Here is an 18923-nt window from a genome sequence, read left to right on the forward strand (position 1 = left end):
CCCCGACCCTGCATTCCTAATGGTCCAACATCTAGTAATGGTATCACCCTTATTACTGTTTCCCAAAGAGCAGCCAAAGCATAGGCGTAGCTAACAAATCTTTATTTGACTTCAGAAGCAGGCAGCCAGATGCTAACACAAAGTGGAAGTGATGTGCTTCATGCAGGCTCCATCTACTGACACCAGTTCACACTGACATATATTTCACTCTAGGTAATCAAAGAGGTTTTATTGGGTTTTGGCTGCTTTCCAGAATTTTTTTTTTATTTGCTCATCTCAAGAGCTTTTCCTAAGCAAATTCAACAGCTTCTTTCTTTATTTTCAAGGTTATATACATGCAAAGCCATCTCCTTGGCTGTTTCTTTGCCTTCACCTTTAGTTGAAACTGTCTGTATCTTCTTTCATATCTGCAACCAGCTGCTTAGAGATGGGGCAAACATACTGGCTGGTAATTGCAGCAGCTTCCCTGGCATCACTGTCCGAGTGGCTGCTGGGAGGGAAAAAATGAGTAATAGTTTGTTATTTATGGGGGTGCAGACTGCAGGAAGTGTGACAAGACCACCTTGTAAAATTCGAAGATGACTCTAAGGAGCGGGTGTATGATAGAGGGGCCCAGATCACGGCTGCCTGCAGCCAGGCACCCCACAAATGCAAAGGCAAGCTTATTGGTGTTATCATCCCCATTTATTCTAGGCAATGTAGACAAGAGGTACTAAGGGCCATCTTATTCCTCCTAATTTTAGTGATTTAACAGTGAGATGTCTAATTGAAAGTGGTCAGTCACTAGGAAGAGACAATGTCCAGATGCTAGGGCAGCCCATCCTGAGGTGTGTGTTTGAATCAGTAACTGAAACAAGACAGGGTAGCAAAGGCTTTCTATTTTAGCTGTTAGATCAGGTTTCCAAATGGGATGAACAATTGTTCCAGTCCAGGATGACAACTCTATGATTAGAAAAACGTATTATTTAATTTCCCTGGATTGTATTATTTTCAGTAACTGGCTTTTATGCGGCACTTCTTAGCTGTAAATCAATGCCAACTTTGCTTTAGGTAAGGCAAAACTGAGTGCCAGGTGGGCTTGGCACATAGAAATAGAGATTACTGTGAATGCAGGCACAGAAATCAATTGAGATTGCACACAGCCGCATGCCACCTTGCAGTTAGACTGAAGCATTTGCTTTTCTAGCTCTGCAAACCACCCCTGGGAGTGTGGTTGCTGGAAAAGTGACAGGAGGTACAAAACTGTGTGATGGAGGGCTGCAGTTCTCAGCAATGACAGTCCTCAAGACAGAGCCTCACAAGCTGATGGGGAATGAGGCAGAAGTGACTTTAAAATATGGACAATTTAGTAAATCTTCCACCCTTCCCTTTTTTAAGGGGGGATTTTGAGGCTATTAGCTGAGCCTTTTAGATCTGCTGCATTACATCAGACTTCTGTGCTTGGGGCAAAAACTGGGCATTTACAAGTTACTAAAAGTCCTCTTCTGCTTCAGCGCTGTGGTGATCGGGACCACAGAGGTGACAAAGCTGTCCCACCTACCTGGTGTTTAGAAAGCTCTGGTACAACCACATAAAGCAAAGTTCTTCATGGCTGTTTTCTTCCTCTCTCCCCTGCAAATCTGTGTTGACTGGGCCTGGAGAGCTGATTTAAATAAAGAAAATTAATAATAATTAAAAAAACCCAAAGAGTGTAACCACCACAACTGTAAAGCAGCACTGCTTTCTGGAAGGCAGGTTGACCCCACGCCGACCTGCCCTGCGGTCCGTGCTCTGTTAACCTGTCGACTGTCACTGTAGCTGTGCAGGAAGAAGAAGTAGTATCCTTTTTGAATCTGGCTCAAGATGCTTTCTGGCTGGCAAAGAGACAGGTTTTAATATGCACTTGCACTCTGCCTCATTACCCAGTACCGGCATGTCCTTCCGCCCGTGGAAATATACCTTTTTCCAGCATTCGGAAATTAAAAATCTACTGCATCTGCCAGGATTTTGTTAGTGGTGCATGCCCCAGAAAATATCAAAGCATCCTGAACAGATGGGAAGGAATCAGTGTGCTGTGTCTCTGCCTTGCAGAAAGGACCAAGCTTGAAGGAAACCTCTCCAGGCAATGTTGTCCCTTCATAACATGCCAGCAGCCAGGGCAACAGCAGCTATGCACCACATATCATAACTGATGATGTGCTCATATACCTGGCTTCAGGGGGAGCTAGTGGCCCCATATTTCAGCTGGATGAAAGACCCCATATTAGCCATATATATGATTATGTCTAAAGCCTGCCCAGTTTGGCAGTCAGAGCCATGGGTGGGGACTATGAAACCCAGGTCTCTTCCTCATTCTGTTATGAAGGCCTGCAAACAGTTTCTCAGGTGCTTTATTTTAAGTAGGTAAATTACCTACAACTTTCCCCAAAATGCAAACAAAAAATTCCATGCTGTGATCTAATGTAAAGTTTTGTGTCCTATGGATTAAGCTTGATATGCATACATAATAGATAATGTTGGTTTATGCTTAGAAGTGGCCTCAGTGAGAAGGTCTGTGTCCTGCTCTGCCTGCTGTGACAGGCAGGGCAGGCTGACAGGGTATCTCTGCTATTGCACAGAAGCTCCAGGCTCAGCCTAGCAGGAGGAGAACAACCCCAGCCCACTTGCCCTTGTCCTGAGTTTTCCAAACCACAGGTCGAACCAACTCTCCCTTTCCTTGGAGCTGAGACCAGCCTCCCTGCAGCCTGCATGGCCCAAGCTGCCTTCCCATTCCCCAGGAAGCAGAGCTCTTACCTGCGCTTGTGGCCCATGAGATTTTGAATGAATTTCTGAACCTGAGCATTTCCTCTCATCTTGCTGTATTCACTGGTAAACAGTCCGTCTGAGTGCCTCTGGGACCTGCATCAAGGAAAATACAGTACAGCAGCTGCTCCTCCCAGCCACATGATGTGGGACTTACCACAAGACACAGAAATTTCTCTCTTCCCACCATCAAGGAGCCCTGTATCCCTCCCCTTCTTTTCTGTCTCCTTTCATCTTGGGCATCTTCTGAATGAGGCCGGTGCTCCAGCTGGCACTGGAGCTGGAGACAGCTCAGCCCCATGGGCATCCCCCTCATTGCTGGGATCCCAACTCCTGCTAGAGACTTCCATGCCCCAGGAGGGTGGTTTTGACTGGTCCTTACCTCTCCTTGAGGCCCACCAGGTGTTTGACTAGCTGCTGCACGTAGGCATTGCCATTCATCTTGCTGAGCTCGCTGTGGAAGAGCCCATCAGCATGTCTCTCAGTCCTGGGAGGTTAGAAGAGAAAAAGAGGTGAAAAGGCATGGTTTTAAGACAAGAGAAGAATGGGCATTTAAAACTGCTCCCTCAAGGAAAGAGGGTCCCAAAGATGGGCAAGAATTTGTGCCAATTTGGCAAAGCTTCAGCAAAAAAAAAGGGCAAATCTTATAGGAGTTTAAAAGAAATATTTTTGTTAACCATCATACAGAAAAACTACCTGCACTTGTTGCTTACTAATATAAGGATATGGGAATGTGAGGTTAACACTGATTCAGCACAAAAGAGTAGGATGAGACTGGAAAAATAATAAATTAAACACCCAGATAGACAAACCTTGGGGAACAGGTAGGTAACTGGAGGTACCAAAGACCAGCACTCGCAGGTGGCTGATTGAGAAGCCATTAAAAGAAGCGCTTAAAGCCTCAGCGAGGTTCAACCAGAGCTGTTAAACTTGAGAGCAGACTAGCCAGTGGGTAGGATAAAAGGTCTGGGGTCCAGCTTCTGGAGAGACTGTGTGTGTGTGTGTGCGCGTGCATATGTGTGTGCATGCATGCATATGTGTGTGCGTGTGCTTTAATTGCCCCTGCACAAGTGGGAAGAGAGACCACCCTGCCGAAGTCTTACATGCAAGACTCTGAACTGGTGAACTTACAAGATTGATTATTTTTGGTTATGTTTTCACGGGACTAGGCTATTTGAAACAGAAACTTCCACCTCTATAAGTACCTACCAAGAAAACAGACTCAAGAGTGTCTTTTTTACTGTAGTTTGATCTGATTGGGGTCCTGGTTTTTCTCCTGAATTAGTCAAATCAATGCTTCCACTCTTAAGCAAGAAAAAATATTTACAACATTTGCACTCATTTAACTAAATCAATTTAGGGGGAAAAAAAAATTCAACAGCCAAGCAGCTGCGAGTTCTGCAAAGAAGATAAAAGGCTGACTTTATAGGTAGCAGGCTTTTTGAACAAAAAGCCATGGAGAAAAGGGAAGCAGAGGCACAGGAAATGCTTACCTCTCCCAGGATGGAAGAGATGCTGAGAAGTGTGATAGGACAATCATGGGAATAATTAGTTGCCACAGACCAGTCATCAAGGAAACCATGTTCTCTCCTGAATTAAAGCACAAGGTTTTATGAGCAGCAGAACAACCAACCTTGGTCTTTGTCTGGTACAGTTAACATGCCACACAGAAGATATTGCTATATAAATAACACCACTACAACTAAATCAGGCAGGAATTCCTCTCAGCAAAGGTAGTACTTCTTTAAAATACAAAAGATGAACAATTCAAATTATTCATGTTGCCACTTAGTTGGAAGTTGTCTGTGGCTGTTATCCCATCACCACCACCATGCAGTCCTGGAGCATGGGTCTGAGGTTGGCTGTGTGAGATGATGTTTGTGCTGGAGTTTTTGCTGTCAGTCAGTATAATATGCCTTGAATACGCAGGGAGGTATCGTGTGAGTAAATCCATCCGTGGCATACCACCATGGAATAAACCCTATTCCACTACACATTTCTGAGAGCTGAGCCTTCAGGGAGAGGATTTAAAGCACCCATGAAAACATTCTATAAGAACAGCTATTATTATAACTAGAGGATGCTCAGGAGAAATCTCTTTGGTTTTTTTCAGACAAAAAAAAAAGGCATGTACCAAATAAAACTTCATCTATACCCAGGAGAAGGGAAGGGCTCTTGTGTGTGCCAATATCTGCCTAATCCTCTAATCTTTCAAGAAGGAAAAAGGAAATAAGACACATTTTCAGCAGCAGCAGAACCTCATCTTTTGTTTTCTTACTGAAATAAAATGGAAAGAAAAGCATATTTTGTTTCTCACAAGCCATTGCATGTTTTTCCCTTTTATTTCCAGGCTCTTTCTGCAGCCTGCAGAGATGTGTCTTTATAAGAGGGTGCTCACATTTCCCCAAGGATTACACAGGAGCCATATCTGAAATTTATAATATACCTGCCTTCCTCCTGCAAAGAAGCAAACCTTGCTTTCCTAGTCACTGTCCTGGAAACTCTCAGCTAGTACTTGCTAACCCCAAATCAAAGTCCTTCCACTTTGGTTTTATTTTAGTCTGAAACTAGACAGTACAAAGAGCATTAAAGGACTGTGAAGAGTTTCCTGAACACTTTCCAGCTGCCCTTCTGGGACTGTTTGCTACTCTAGAGACACTGCAAAGTGAGAAGAGGCAAGAGGAGGAAGGACAAGAGTGGGAGATTTATACAGAAATTTATTAGCTGTAAGCCGCACAAGTATTGAATGGGGGTTGCAAAGCAGACAGGTGAGAGGTTTTACATGATTAAAGAGCCATAAGCTTCATCTCACACACACTTCTGATGCTTTAGTGTTGTGTTTTCCTGCCTGATTTGGCTTTGAGGGGGATAGAATATGTAAAACAAGAAGGATATTTCAAACATCAGTTTCTTACTGGAGTCCAAAAAAACCCAGACTCCACAGTACTGCTTCCCAGCTGAGGGACGTGAAAGAGCTGAAAACAGCCACCAAAACCAGAGCACACCACCCTTCAGGGAAGGGAAACCTGGATCCTGAGCGTGTCCTTCATCCTGTACAACACTTGCCATGCAATGCCTTCACCCCCGGCCAGGTTCTTACCACAGCATTTTGGCCTTCCTTGTGCCAACCCCAGGCTGGCATTTGTCTTCGAGCACCACATTTAAGAGCCCATTTTAAACCCCATCCCTAGCTCCACAGTTTCTCCTCTCTTCATAACCTCTCTAGCTGCTAATCAAGTGGATCAACTTGTCTTTTCCCTTTCTGGCCATAATTTTGTCTTCCCTGAGCAGATCATATTTGCTTGCTGAAGTTGCTAGGAACAGTAATGGCTGGTGGGGAACTTCTCCTGTGAATCAATAACGATGTATTGCATTAGTTTTTTTAATCAGTCAGACCACAGGGAGGAGGTAGATCTTCAGTGTGATCACAGTAGATCTGTTTAACCTTCTTAAGACACTTGAAGCTTTTTATTACCTTCCCCGGTGATGCTGGCTTTCAATAAATGCAAGCTCCTTAGGGGAGCTAAGGGACCTTTAGCTGAAAGAAGTGTGCACCAAGCCAGCCCAGGACCTGGGAGTGGCTCAGACCTTTCCAGCAGACAAATCCTAACTGCTGAAATGTCAGATTGCACCCAAAGGCCTTGCTGAATCAAGGCTCCCATCACCCTGCAGGAGCACTACCGCTAGGAGACCTTCCAAAAAGGCTGGTACACAGCCAGTGTGCGCACCTCCCTGCTCCTTCCCATCCGTTGTGCTCTACCTAAAACTAAAGATCATGTATTTCTGGAATCCGTCTGGTCCAGCTGCTGTTTGGGCTCTGTCCTTTCCTCTGATTGCTCCAGAGGAGGAAAACCCCACATATGACCAGCACTGCTGTTCAGGAGATGGATGGCCTCAGGGCAATGGCTCAGCAAAGCATCACAGAGGCCTGAAATCCACCACCCAAAAACTGAAAGAGGCAAGAAGGCAGCCTTGTCCAGCCTGACCATGTCAGCAGAGCGGTACTCACCAAACTGTGGTCCCTCCGGGCTCTCAGCTGTCACACGGCTGCGATGCACCACTGGCCCACTCCTCTCCATGGCCCCCTATAAATCTGCAGCCCTTATCAGAAGCAATTATTTGGGTAAAGATATGAATATGAGTAATCACGATTAACAGCAAATAGTGCATCCAGGCTGGAATGTCCTTTTAATTACTCTCTAAACCTGATCAGGTAATTTGCAGCAGTTTGATGGACTGTATTTCTGCTGATGTGTATAATGAGGGTAATTTGTTGGACAAACATCCCTGCACCAATTGATTCGTTATGACTGACATCATTATCTCTCCTCCTGGCTTTAATTACCTCTTGATAGGAGCTTAATCTTCTGTTCTTTTTTAAGCCTGGCTTGGGTTTTGTTTGCAATGCCAGGAAGAGTCAGTGAGTGTACGTGTGTACCTGTGATTTGGCTAGACAACATGTCACTTTTTTAGGGCAAACATTGTCTCATCAGCAGGACGAGGGTTGCATGAAGGGACAATACTTTTCAAGCTGCGGTTTCACAGCCATGTCTGGGAAAGGTCTGCTGAGAACAGACTGTATCACAGCTTCAAAGAAAGAAGCATACTTATACATGTACAGAAGACATCCTGAACATATTCCCTGCCTTTGCTGCAGTTCAGAGCTGGATGCTTTCAAATACTGCTACAAAAGGTGACATGGAAATTGAGGGAGAAAATAGGATTACACCCTTTCTCTCCTTCTTTATGTTGTATAAAGTAGCTTGGAAGGATTAATGGTCGTAAATAAATCTTCTTATCTTCCAAATGGAGAAACAGGAGCTATATCACACTTTTTCTTGTCTACTTACCTTTTTTTCTTTGGAAAAGCAGAGGGCATCCCCATGACTAGAGGGCTGGGAGGGACCTGATTTTCTTCGTCATCTTTCCCTTGGAAGAATAACCCACATACTGATGAGCAGCCAGCCTCGGCACTACTGCATGTGACTGCAAAAGGGAGGGGGAGAAAGAGCAGTGAAAAGTCTCCCCATTCCAGGACAGGAGGACTGAGAGGTGCCATGGCCACCACTTGGGCAGAGAAGCCCATTTTCTCCTCTGAGACAGTGCAGGTCAGTCCTGCACACATGCAGGCGTTTCCCAACCATTTTCCTCTGCTTTCTGTAACGACTGCTTTCTTCAGCTGCGTTAGTGCTGTCATTTCTCCTGCAGCCCTCCCACCATCGCTCTGATACAACTTTCTGTAGCGTTATGACCTCGTTCAATGCATTTCCTCGCTATACAACCCGGTGTGGATGCCTTGTGAGTCCCATCTTTCTCTCATGGCAGCTGAAAGCTCTTGGGAGCACGCAGCCCTGGTTTGGGAGCCCCCAGTGACATTAGTGACATCTGCAATTCTTGTCTTTCTGTTCTCTGCATTTAAATCTTCATATTTTCTGTATTCACTTTTTGTGTCTGCATCGGTGGTGGCCGGCTTTAGCTTGGGCTCACAGTGTTGCCAAACATCTATAACTGAGAAAGACCATGCAGGAACAAGGCAAGGAGGAAAAAAGTTTACAAAAAAAAAAAAAAAAAGGCTAAACAACATATAAGGAGCTAAAAATGGCTGACGTGGTTTCTTTTCCTTTGCAAATAACCTCAATGAGTCTGAAATGCCTCCAAGCTCTAGGGAAAACTCAGTTTGCTATGAGAATCTAAACGTGTCTAAAGAAGAGGCACAGAGGAGTGGTTGCAACGACAAAGTGGCCCCGTGGTGGCAGCAGAGGGTGAGCAACAGGAGAGTAAAAGCTACTGGGGACTGGAAGAACATGAACGAAGTAACCCAATTTATCTGCTTTGCAACAAAAAATAGGCTTTGCCTTGCAGCAACAGTGGCAGAGAGTGAAAAGGTGATGGGGTAGAAAAGTGTGTGGCCATGCCCAGCACTGCTGCAACATAATGCAGGTGACAACCATGGGCTTGAGCTTAAACGCAGCTCCTGAGGCCCCTGATGAGGAAATTCAGGACCATGCAAGGAAAGTCAAGAGCTTTTGCAAGCTGCAATTCATACCTGTATAGACTGGAGCCCAAGCCAAATCCCCAGTCCTGAAACAACATCTGATTGTCCTTTAACCAGAATTAACATTAAACTCTCATCAGGAGACATTATGGAAACAGAAGTGATAAACCACACTGCTTAGCGCTATCAACTGAATGGAGCTTCGTGAATTTGCACCTTGCTTTTCCCATTCTCCGTTTGTGTGAGCATTCCAACTGGGAGTGAAGATTCCCCTTGCCTGCATCCAGCAGGCACAAAACATGATTAAATGACCCATTGGTCACTATAATCTAACCCATCGTCTCTGTGCAGCATCATTGCAGAGAAAAGCTCCCCGTCATTGACTCTAAGAATGACAAAAGAAAAGGAAATTGTTGCCCTCATCTGATCCCTGCTCCTTGCACAGCTGTCATACCCAAAGCTGCAAGGAGTCAGGGCTGATCTGATCCTTGCCACCAGCTGCCAGTGACTCACCTGTTTATGGGACATAGCACTGTTTTGCAGGATGTATAGCAAAGTGCCACAAACGGGTAACACTAAGGAGGGCTGAGGCTGTGCACCAACACTCCTTGAAGAGGGCAGGGAGAGATGCCCTGGAGCAGGAGGGAGAAGGGGTTTGTGAGCTGTGGAGCCAACCCTGAGCAGGAGGTGAGCTGCACTGAGGATGCTTCCAGATGTAAAGCCATCATGATCTTTGTGCAGTCACTTCTGCTTAGGCTTGACACCGACTGACATCTGCAGCGTGGAGAGACCTGTGGCAAGCTGCATTAAGTAAATCCAGGTGCCACGGGTGCAAGGGCTATTCACAGCAGCCACGTGGTGTTGACTGGGGACACCCTTGTGTGTGGCAGCAAGCAAAGGCTACGAAACAGAGAGGCCATCCCCACTTCAACACTGAGGCTCTGCATTAAAGGGCACCTAATGGCTAACGCGTACAAGCTGACCCACCCCAAAGGCATCAAAGCTGAGCAGTATAGAGGAAAGTCTTTTTTCTCCTCTTTACAGTGGGAGGGAGGGGCCACCAAACCTGCAGTGTGAAAGGCAGCATCTTATAAGTACATTAAATGTACTAACTCCCAATCTGGCTAGTTTAAGGACAGCGCATCAGCCTGGCCTTTTTCTATGTTGGAGGAAAAGGCACAAGAAACTGCATTTTGAAAAAGAAAGGGTTTCATCATAAAGCTTGGTATCCTGACCCCACACGGTAAGAAGGGTGCAGGCAGATTCTCAAAAATCAGCATACAGAGCTCTGAGGAGTCATCTGAGTTTTGAAGGGGAGAAACTCCCATTCACGCTTAAAAGAAATTGATAGAAGAGATCAGAAAAGACCTTCTGGCTGGAGGAGCAGTGTGGCTGCATCTCCAGAGAGCTTTAAGAACAGGCTGGGTAAATGCTGCTACAGTGTCATGTGGACATCGTTGCTCCTGCCTTGGACCATCCAGCCTTTGGGGTTGCTGTTGATCCAGGACAAACCTTACAAGATAGCATCCCTTGCCAGCTTGTCCACTGTCCAGACCCCAGCTGTGTTACTGCAGCAACTCGGATCTGCTGGGGCTGCTCTTCTTCATAGAGACACCTTGGCTGGCCAAAACACACATCCCAAAATGCTCCTACAGCCTCTGCATTGCTCTCTTTGAGGTCTGTGGCTTCAAGATGGCTAAGTGCACAAGGGTCAAGACAGGCTGAGAATGTTGGGGATGGACCGTCTCATCCATCACACATGTCCAGCAATGGTGTCACAGGTCCTGATGAAGATGTCTAGGTGCAGCTGACCTTTGAGGAGCCCAGGCATAGGCTGTGACCCCATCCAATGGCAGCACCCACCGATGGCATGGGAGTTTATTGAGGTCAGATGGTACTAGGAACCGCATGGCTAAATCCTTCCTACGTAAAAGTAAAATACCCTTTAATCAGCTTATGGGGTGTTCAGGAACTTCTACCTCCCCCACTCTTTTTTTTCTTTCTTAATATGTATGCGTGTGAGTCCACGTGTGTAGTGGGGATTTTCTCTTGTATGTTTGCAGGTGAGCCTTCCCCATGCCAAGGAGCTGACCATGACGCTGCTATCTACTGAGAGCAGAATGGAGTCATTTTCCTGCACCACTCCCAGGTCTGTAAGAGAAAGGACCCTAATTGGAATAAGGGGATTGGAGGATTTAGCCTTCTAAATGCTCCTTTCTTACACAGGATGGTTTCAGGAGTGGTTTTAATCTCTACCACCTGATTTTGTAATTTTGGCTTGCAAAAGGGAAGAGTGGGATGGGAGGAAGGGGTGAGCAGGGACAGCTGTAGGTGGGTTTGGGAGAGGAAGGGAGAAAGAAAATCACAGTCCCATATGGCTGTGGGACCTCAGAAAAACTCCACTCCCAAGGTGGACTCAGTTATTATTCCCAAACCCTGAACAGGGTAGGAAGCAATCCTTGGCTTGGAATAAACCCGGTGCCACAGAAACATGCCAACCCCTCATGTTCCCTTTTGGAGGTTTGTGCTTAAAGCAATGCAGAAAACAGAGGGTAAAGCCATGCTTACTCTCTGTTTCTCTGGCTTCCCAGTGCCTCTGTGTGTGCAAATGGGCTGTATCACTCTCTGTAAGGTTCGTTCTGTGGGCAAGGAGTCTGCACCTCCCCATGCCCAGTATGACAAGATACCTGGGTTTCGTTCAGGTCCCAGCCTTGGAATGGAAATGCCCTGTCCTTGAGGCTACACATACCTCCATGGCAGCATGTGATTCAGCAAGGGCCAAATTGCTCTCAGCACTCAGCTCCTGAGCTGCTCTTGGGTCTACTTAGATTGCCTATGCCTCTCCTCTGCTTTGTTCAGCTGGGCAGCAGAGTCAAACAAGGCAGGTGGGAGATGTGTTGTGTTTTGCTGCAACCTATGGCACCTTTCTGGATTTACACCAGTTTAAAAGGAAAGTTAAAACAGATGCTGGACATGCTAGTTACCTCCATGGTTGGCAGCACTACCCAGGGGCAAGGGCAGCAAAACCTCTGTCAGGAGCTCTGGGCTGTATTAGAGCAGACCTCAGTCATTCTGATCAAAGTTGTATCTGCTTCTAGCCAAATCCTTGGGTGAAATCTGCAGTAAAACCCAGGTCTTTTGAAAGAAGTGATTAAGAAAAATAATAGGTGTTTGGCTCACACTGGAAAAAACAAAATGCTTGAAACATTTTGCTAAGAATCAGGAAGAGAAAGGGGAAAAGTACTCCACTGGTGTGGGAGTGGTACCTTGGGTGCTGGCAGAGTGCCATGGCTCTCTGTGGTATGGGATGAGAGAGGTGCTTTGAAAGCAAGGTGGAACATCCCTTATCCCCCCACCCTGGAACAGGAATGGGTGCTAAGCCAGAGGGTCCTTAAGGGTGCGAGTCTGCCTCCCTAGAGATGCTCTGCCTGGGGATGCTGGGGCTGAGCCAGGCTCCCTCTGCAGTACCCTGTGCAAGCACACCTGCAGGAAGCAGGAGGCAGCCTTGAATTTGGAAGGGCTGCTATGAGGCACTTCCCTCCTGCGAGCAAATCTTCCTCCCTGCTTCCGAATGGACATGGTAGAGAGAAACAAGGGTTGGTTTTACCATGGCTGGCACTGTGACCCAGAAAAGCAAAAGCCAGACTCAGGACACAGTCTAGTTTTCAGGGGAAGAGAGGAACTCTGTTTTCCCAACCTATATGCATATCATGGCTGTCTCTCAGCCAAGGAAGCACAAAGAGCATTCTAAAGACCTGCAAAGACAAGCAGCTGCCCCCATTGATCACTTGCCCTTTTTTTACACCCTGCGGGCCTTCTCCCATGTCTCCTTTGAGGACTGCCACTGTGGGTGCACTCTGTCTCCAGGTAGTCTCCATGGTGGGAGATGCATGGATGGGACAGCTCACACCACTGCAGGGATGTGATGGGATGAGACTGGGTGGGTTCCTCCCCAGGACCGCTCTGGCCACCCTTGCCCTCCCGACCTGGCATTGCTCTCTGCCCAGCTGGAAGCTACCTCGTACCTTGATACAGAGGCGCTCCGAGTGCCGTCTCTCCACAGCAGAGTTGTGTGCTAATGCTCCCCATGCGTCTGGCCTTATCACAGCTCTAATTGGCATCAGCGTCCGTAATCTCAGCCTCCAGCTGTTTGCTGTGCCTGGGGAAGAGGAGAAAGCACTTCAGGGAATTAATTTTAATTATAAGGATGACATGCTCTGTGGCCTGGCTGGCAGGCAGGCTTGGCCCAGCTGTTCCAGGTGTGCAGTGCCAGCAATGAGCACAGCAGCTCCTGACAGCTATACAGCTGCCTGGGCTTCATTTTGGCTGCATCACTCTTTGGACTTTGTCAAGGACCTGAAAGGACATCCCTTCCAGGAGAACAGGTTTTGTGAAGATCAGGGTGGAAGGAGGTGCACTTATAGGTGCTCGCTGCTCACAGCCGTGCCTTTCCCTGCCTGTCTTGCCTTGGGCTTCTCCTCCTCCCCAGGAGGTTTTTCATAACAAGTGGCTCTAATAAGCTCACTGATGCTTTAAAACCAGTAGGGGCTCTTGAAGTGTATTAATTTGATCTGCCCTATGACACAAACACTTGCATTTCACCAGGTTACCCCTGCGTGAGATCAATTACGTGGCATAGTCTGAAACCAGGCATCCACAAAAACATCTAGTTTTGACTCTGAGCTAAAAGATGGAAAATCCAGCCATTTTCTCTGTAGTTTCATCCCCACAGCTAATCACCATTAAAAATGCATGAGTTTTTACGTCTTACATGGATTTATCATAACTTGCCAGAATGTTAAATGTCAAAAGATCTATTCAGCGTGTACATAAATCCCCGCAGCTTATTGGAGGGGGACTCAGAGAGCCTGGAAAGGCAAGAGAGCCGTGCCATCCTCATCCCTCTCTTGCAAAGGTTAACCTGAAAGGCAGGATGCTGCCTCTGTCTCTTTTCTCGGAAATGCATTACAGGCAGATTGTAAAGCAGGACAGCTTTGCTGCGGATGATACTTTCACAGAGAATTGCTCAGCTAAATATGTCAAATAAAAGGAACAGGATTGGCCTTAAAAGCTCTTTATTTTCCTCCCTTTGTTCTGAACCTGAAGATAGCCCCAGTGATCTGTTGCCCAGCTATCAGGGTACTATTCAACAGTTGAGTTTAGGCACATCTGTGCTGAAACTTTGGCAGGTAATTTTGTTCTCTGTTTCTATTTAAAAATTCAGTGCCTCAAGCGTGAAAAACTATGGTGATAAAAGTTCCATGTCTTTTGGGAGACTCTGACAGACGTCTCACTTTGCAATCTTCCTGATCCTTTGAACTGGCTCGCCATCAAATCCTCCATTAACTCATGCTGGGGGAGTCTCTGGGGGACCCCTCCTGGCTCCTTGGCTAGCTGTTGGGGACCAGCTCCACCGCAGCCACTTTCAGCAAGCAGAGGCTTGTCCGAAACCAACAACACACCGCATTTTCCTGAGTTTCTTTCATAAACACACCCCAAAACACACCAAAAAGGCAGATCTCCCACTTTCAGCAAGCAGAGGCTTGCCGAAAACCAACCACACTGCTCATTTTCCTGAGTTTCTTTCATAAACACACCCCAAAACACACCAAAAAGGCAGATCTCCCACTGTTTTGTTGGTTTGTGTAAGAAATGGGTGCTCTCCTGGGAGCTGCTGGTCTCTTGCAGCTGAGTTTGTAGGTGGCTGGAGGGCAGTGACGGTGACATTGCCCTCACTAGAGAAGTCTTTGCATGCCACAGGTTGAGGTTGCAGATGCATGGCACAGAAGGAAAGGCAGAGGTCCTAAGAGGTACTGGGTACCAGAGTCTCATTTCCCCATATTTGACAAGCACTGATATGGGTTTAATTTCTTTGAGGGAGTGGCTGGGGGACCAGTCTGCCAGTTTATAAGGGGGAAACTGAGGCATGTTCTTATGGAGGCTGGGGTGTCCATGCTGGCAGAAGGTGCTGCTGTTCATATCTTGTGTCCTTCACAGCACCTACTTAGGACAGAATAAAATCTTTTTTTCTGACAAAAAGAGCAGCTGTGGGTGGCTTTCACAACCTCTCCACCTGCCTGGACAGAGCCAGCAGGTTGTCACAGCATGATGGGGGAACCAGGACACTCTGCAAGCTGTGCATCCAAGCAAAAAAGGGTTGTTCAAAACCACTGACCACATCAGATGCTCTCCAAAGGTGCTCTCAAGCATTCAGGGTCCATCGCTTTGGCGTATACCTCTTCTTGCTTGAGGGTCACTAGGGTGACAAATGACTCTTGTCCTCTGACATCTTTTTTTTTCTTGCAGTGACATGAGATGACTTCTTTGGATATGTTGATGTATTACAGACCTTCCTTCTTCTCTGTTAGGAGGACAGTTCCTCTTGTCCAAGAAAGGGATTGTGTCTAATGCTTATACCTGCCAACAGAAAAAAAGGACGCTTCTCTGTTAGCCTTTGCTCTCCAGGATCCACTGCTCCCCTGGAGACACTGTCGCACAGCAGAGCCAAATCGGTTGGCCCATGCTAGTTGGCCAGCTAGGAGCTGGCCTAGCAGGATGCAGTTTACAGCCCCTGTATCTGCCAAGGGATGCACTATGGGCAGAATGGCAGCAGGCAGACACAGAGGAACTGCGGGACTCAGTGCCAGTGGGCAAGGATTACTGTAGCCTGTGAGTCTGCAGTGGAAGAGCTGTCCTAATTAGTGCTTTGCATGGCTGCTCTTTTTTGGAAGTCAAAAGCCTTATTTCACATTAGTTTAATCTACTCCAGGATTAAACTATTTTAGGATTAAGGCACTGTTATTCTGGAATAAGGGCTTCCACGGTGAGAATTAAGAGTCATTCTGCACTAACCCAACAGGGAAAATCAAGATAATGAATATAAATTAACTGTTAAAGTGGATTAGGTAAATGGCATTAATCCCTGTGGGAAGGCAGAAGGCCTGCAGTCACAATTCGATCCTGCTCTCTTGGCTGCTCAGGTAGTTTAAACATTAAAAAAACGAATGGCATTCTGTCCACACAGGGTTTCAGTGCAGCTTCATTAAGGTACTTCAGAGCCTCCTTTGGCTAATTTGAGTTGATTTCTTGGAGTAAAAGGGCTCTAGTAAAAGTGGTTCTGCTGTACCAGCTCCTTGCTGAATGAAGGCTGTGACAGCAGCAAGTGTGCCAGAAATTAGGTTTCAGGGACCAGCCACCAGACCAGAAAAGCTGTGACCAGGTGATAGAAACCACTGAGCAAACTCACACTGTCAAGACATACGGGTTTAAAAAACGCTGGTGGGGTATTCGTCCCAGTTTGCTGCACCAGATAATGTATATCTTCCTTGTCTGAACTTCACGACAGATGAGGACATTGCCAAACCAGCTCTCCTTAACCTGATGGATGCATAGCCACGCTGATGCCAACCTGAGTCCATCCCGAAGTGTTCCCAAAGGAACGTAGAAATACAGACAGAGCTGAAGGCATGTGAGTACCTGCTCCAGTGCTGGTGGTTGAGAGTGCTAGATTTGGGGAATGACTCGGTCCCACTCAGAGCAGATAGCCATAGGTATCGGGATCAACGTGAGGATGGCAAACCCACCCTGGGGATGGGAGAGAGACGTTAACACAACTCAGTAGCTACTAAAGAGATGGCATTCTTGCTGGCTTTAGAAAAGACTTGGAAGCCACACTTCTGCAGACAGTATTTGGCAAACCAGATTGCCAGCGAAGTGCTTAAACCAAGGTAATTTTCTCCTACTCATGTATGAAATTGTGGAGCCTGAGGCAGCTGGGTTAAACAGACTGTGCGGATCAACTGCTCTTAATCCACTCTGGGGAAAGGACGGTACCTAGATCTGACTACATCCCCATGGCTGAAAGCAAGGCTCTGGCTTTACCATGCTGCACATGCTGAGGATTAATCATGTCCTTTTTCAGAAAAGAGTAAGGGAATTGGGGGGAGTGGGGAGGGGAGGAGGGGGCTGGAGAGAGGATTTCTTCCACCAGTCTCTTAATAGACTAGATGAAACTCTGATAGCTGGAGCTTATAAACAGTTCTGAGAAGCTTCTTGTCTTACAAAAAGCTGCCAATAATGTAGTTTTCCCCCTCCATGTAGTGTAAATGATCCCCTCCTGCTACGCCTTCTCTTCCCGCTGCCTTACATGAACACCAGGCTGATCTGAATGGTTAGCTGGCCCTTAACAGCTGATCTGAAGTTTGATGGCATGGCTGGACAGATGCCCACCAAGTCTGGATCAGGCTCCACATCTCCCCAGCCACCTGGGCTAGAAATGGGGGGTCACAGCTCCCCTGTCCTTTCCAAGCCTCAGGCTCCATCTCTACTAGACTGCACCGAGCTCATTTCCGTCCGGTTGGACTTGATGATCTTAAAGGTCTTTTCCAACCTAAACTATTCTGTGATTCCGTGATCCATGCAGGGGTGAGTGCAGTGACATGCCTTCACCTCAGCAGGGGGTGCAGGGGGCACACGCAACGGGGTCAGGTAGGGGCACCGTGGTTCCCCACACCAGTAACTTTTTATTTTTCTCTCATTTTCAACATTAAGACCTCCTAGCCCCCATGTTCAGCTTGTGACTTGCTACATCGCCTTTGCCCCCACACCTGCTGCCTGTCCGGTTGCTTTCTCAATCCTGCATTTCTGCAATTGATTATTCCTGCCCAAGCACAGGACAGATGCAAGCTTCCTTTTGAAATGCATCCTGCCATTGCCGGACAGTTCCTCCAACTTATCAAGACCATCTGGAATTCTTATTCTGTGCTCCAAGATGCTCGCAGCCTCTGCTGTCTTGGTAGTATCTTCAAATTTAATTAGCGGACCCTCTGGACCCTCACTCAGGTCAATTATATTCACACTAAATATTACCAGATTCTGCATAGATCTTGGAATACAATTTTCCAGTTAGTCACCCAACTTGTAATAATTTCACCTGGTCTTTCCTCTTACATTGCTTAGGAGAATGCCACGTGAGAGAGACTGCAGTTGGAGCTACAGCTGAGATACGTGATATTTACTATTTCTCCCCATATCTACAAGTGCCCCTGGGTCTAGCACAGAAACAAACACATTCTGTTACTTTCTAGGGATTGAAGCAACTCGGGTTGCTCTTTAGTGCCCTGATTTTTTGTCTCTCTCCATTTAAAAACAGGTAGTGTTTGCCATTTTCTGGACTTATGCAGACTTTACAGTCCTTCAAATGCTCTTGGAGGTCAAAGCTAATGGCACTGATTTCTCTAATCACGGTTCCCGTTACTGTTTTCTGTCTCCTGGGGAAAATACCTTCAGGTCAGGCTGACTCCAAACAACCTACTCTCAACGCTTCCTTACCTGCTGGGTTTTCTTCCTCTTTGTGAGGATCTAGGCATGACCCAAGAGTGCTTTGATCTACCACAGCACTTACAATACAGTGCTTCATGGGCCAGGGCCTCTGCTATTTCTGAGTCATGTACACACAGTCAGGCTCATGCCAGGAAAGACATTAAGCCTAACGTACAGAAATCTCACTGTAGGAGACCCAGTCCTTGGTTTTTATCTTCCTACTATGCCACTTTTATCGTAGGAGTCACTCAATAGCCCAACATGTGACAAACAAGAAAGTCAAGCAAATCACAAGCCCGAATAAAAGAACAAGACATAAAAAACAAAGAAAAAAATATTCAACCAAGCCAGCCCTAAAAGATGCCACTGCAAAGCCTTTTGTGTTTATCACCATTTTTAGCTTTGAAGGAAATGTCGTGCTGTTTCTTTACCACTCACAAAGCAACCGATGGCTGCTTTGGGGCAGGAAGCACCAAGTCCGGAGTACCAACTGATCGCTGCTGTACCTGGAAGAGGGTGGCTAATCAAAGAAGAAATTTTAGCTGTGTCAGTGCAGAGCTGTTCTCTTCCTCCGGCTCAAGAGGAACACGAAGCCTAATCCCGGGCGAAGGAGACTCCTCCACCGGGAGTGGAGGCTGGGCTAAATTGGGCAGTGAAGGGCAAGGCATTAATCCCCGGCTTTTTTTCGGTAAAGCCCCGGACTGACAGCACGGGCCGCGGGCAGAGCTCGGAGACGGGCAGGGCTCGGTCCCACGAAGAGCATCCCCCAAGGGGGGCTCCTCCGGGCCGGGGGCGGGTGGGGGGCCCGGTCCCCCGCGGCGGCGGC

At 47.0% G+C, this 18923-nt stretch overlaps 1 protein-coding gene across 1 annotated transcript; it reads right to left on the reverse strand.

Moving 5' to 3' along the window:
- Positions 1-375: 375 nt before the first annotated feature.
- Positions 376-6855, reverse strand: LOC104131369 (glucagon family neuropeptides). The gene is made up of 6 exons (XM_009644529.2): positions 6791-6855; positions 4275-4371; positions 3164-3268; positions 2773-2877; positions 1541-1642; positions 376-487 (listed from the first exon to the last, which is right to left on the reverse strand). The coding sequence occupies exons 2-6, from the start codon at positions 4361-4363 to the stop codon at positions 376-378; spliced, it is 513 nt and encodes a 170-aa protein (XP_009642824.1). The 5' UTR covers positions 4364-4371; positions 6791-6855.
- Between the last annotated feature and the right edge of the window lie 12068 nt (positions 6856-18923).

The sequence above is a fragment of the Egretta garzetta genome, unplaced genomic scaffold (assembly GCF_000687185.1).
Source record: "Egretta garzetta isolate BGI_Z169 unplaced genomic scaffold, ASM68718v1 scaffold658, whole genome shotgun sequence".
In the NCBI taxonomy this organism is placed as follows: domain Eukaryota; kingdom Metazoa; phylum Chordata; class Aves; order Pelecaniformes; family Ardeidae; genus Egretta; species Egretta garzetta.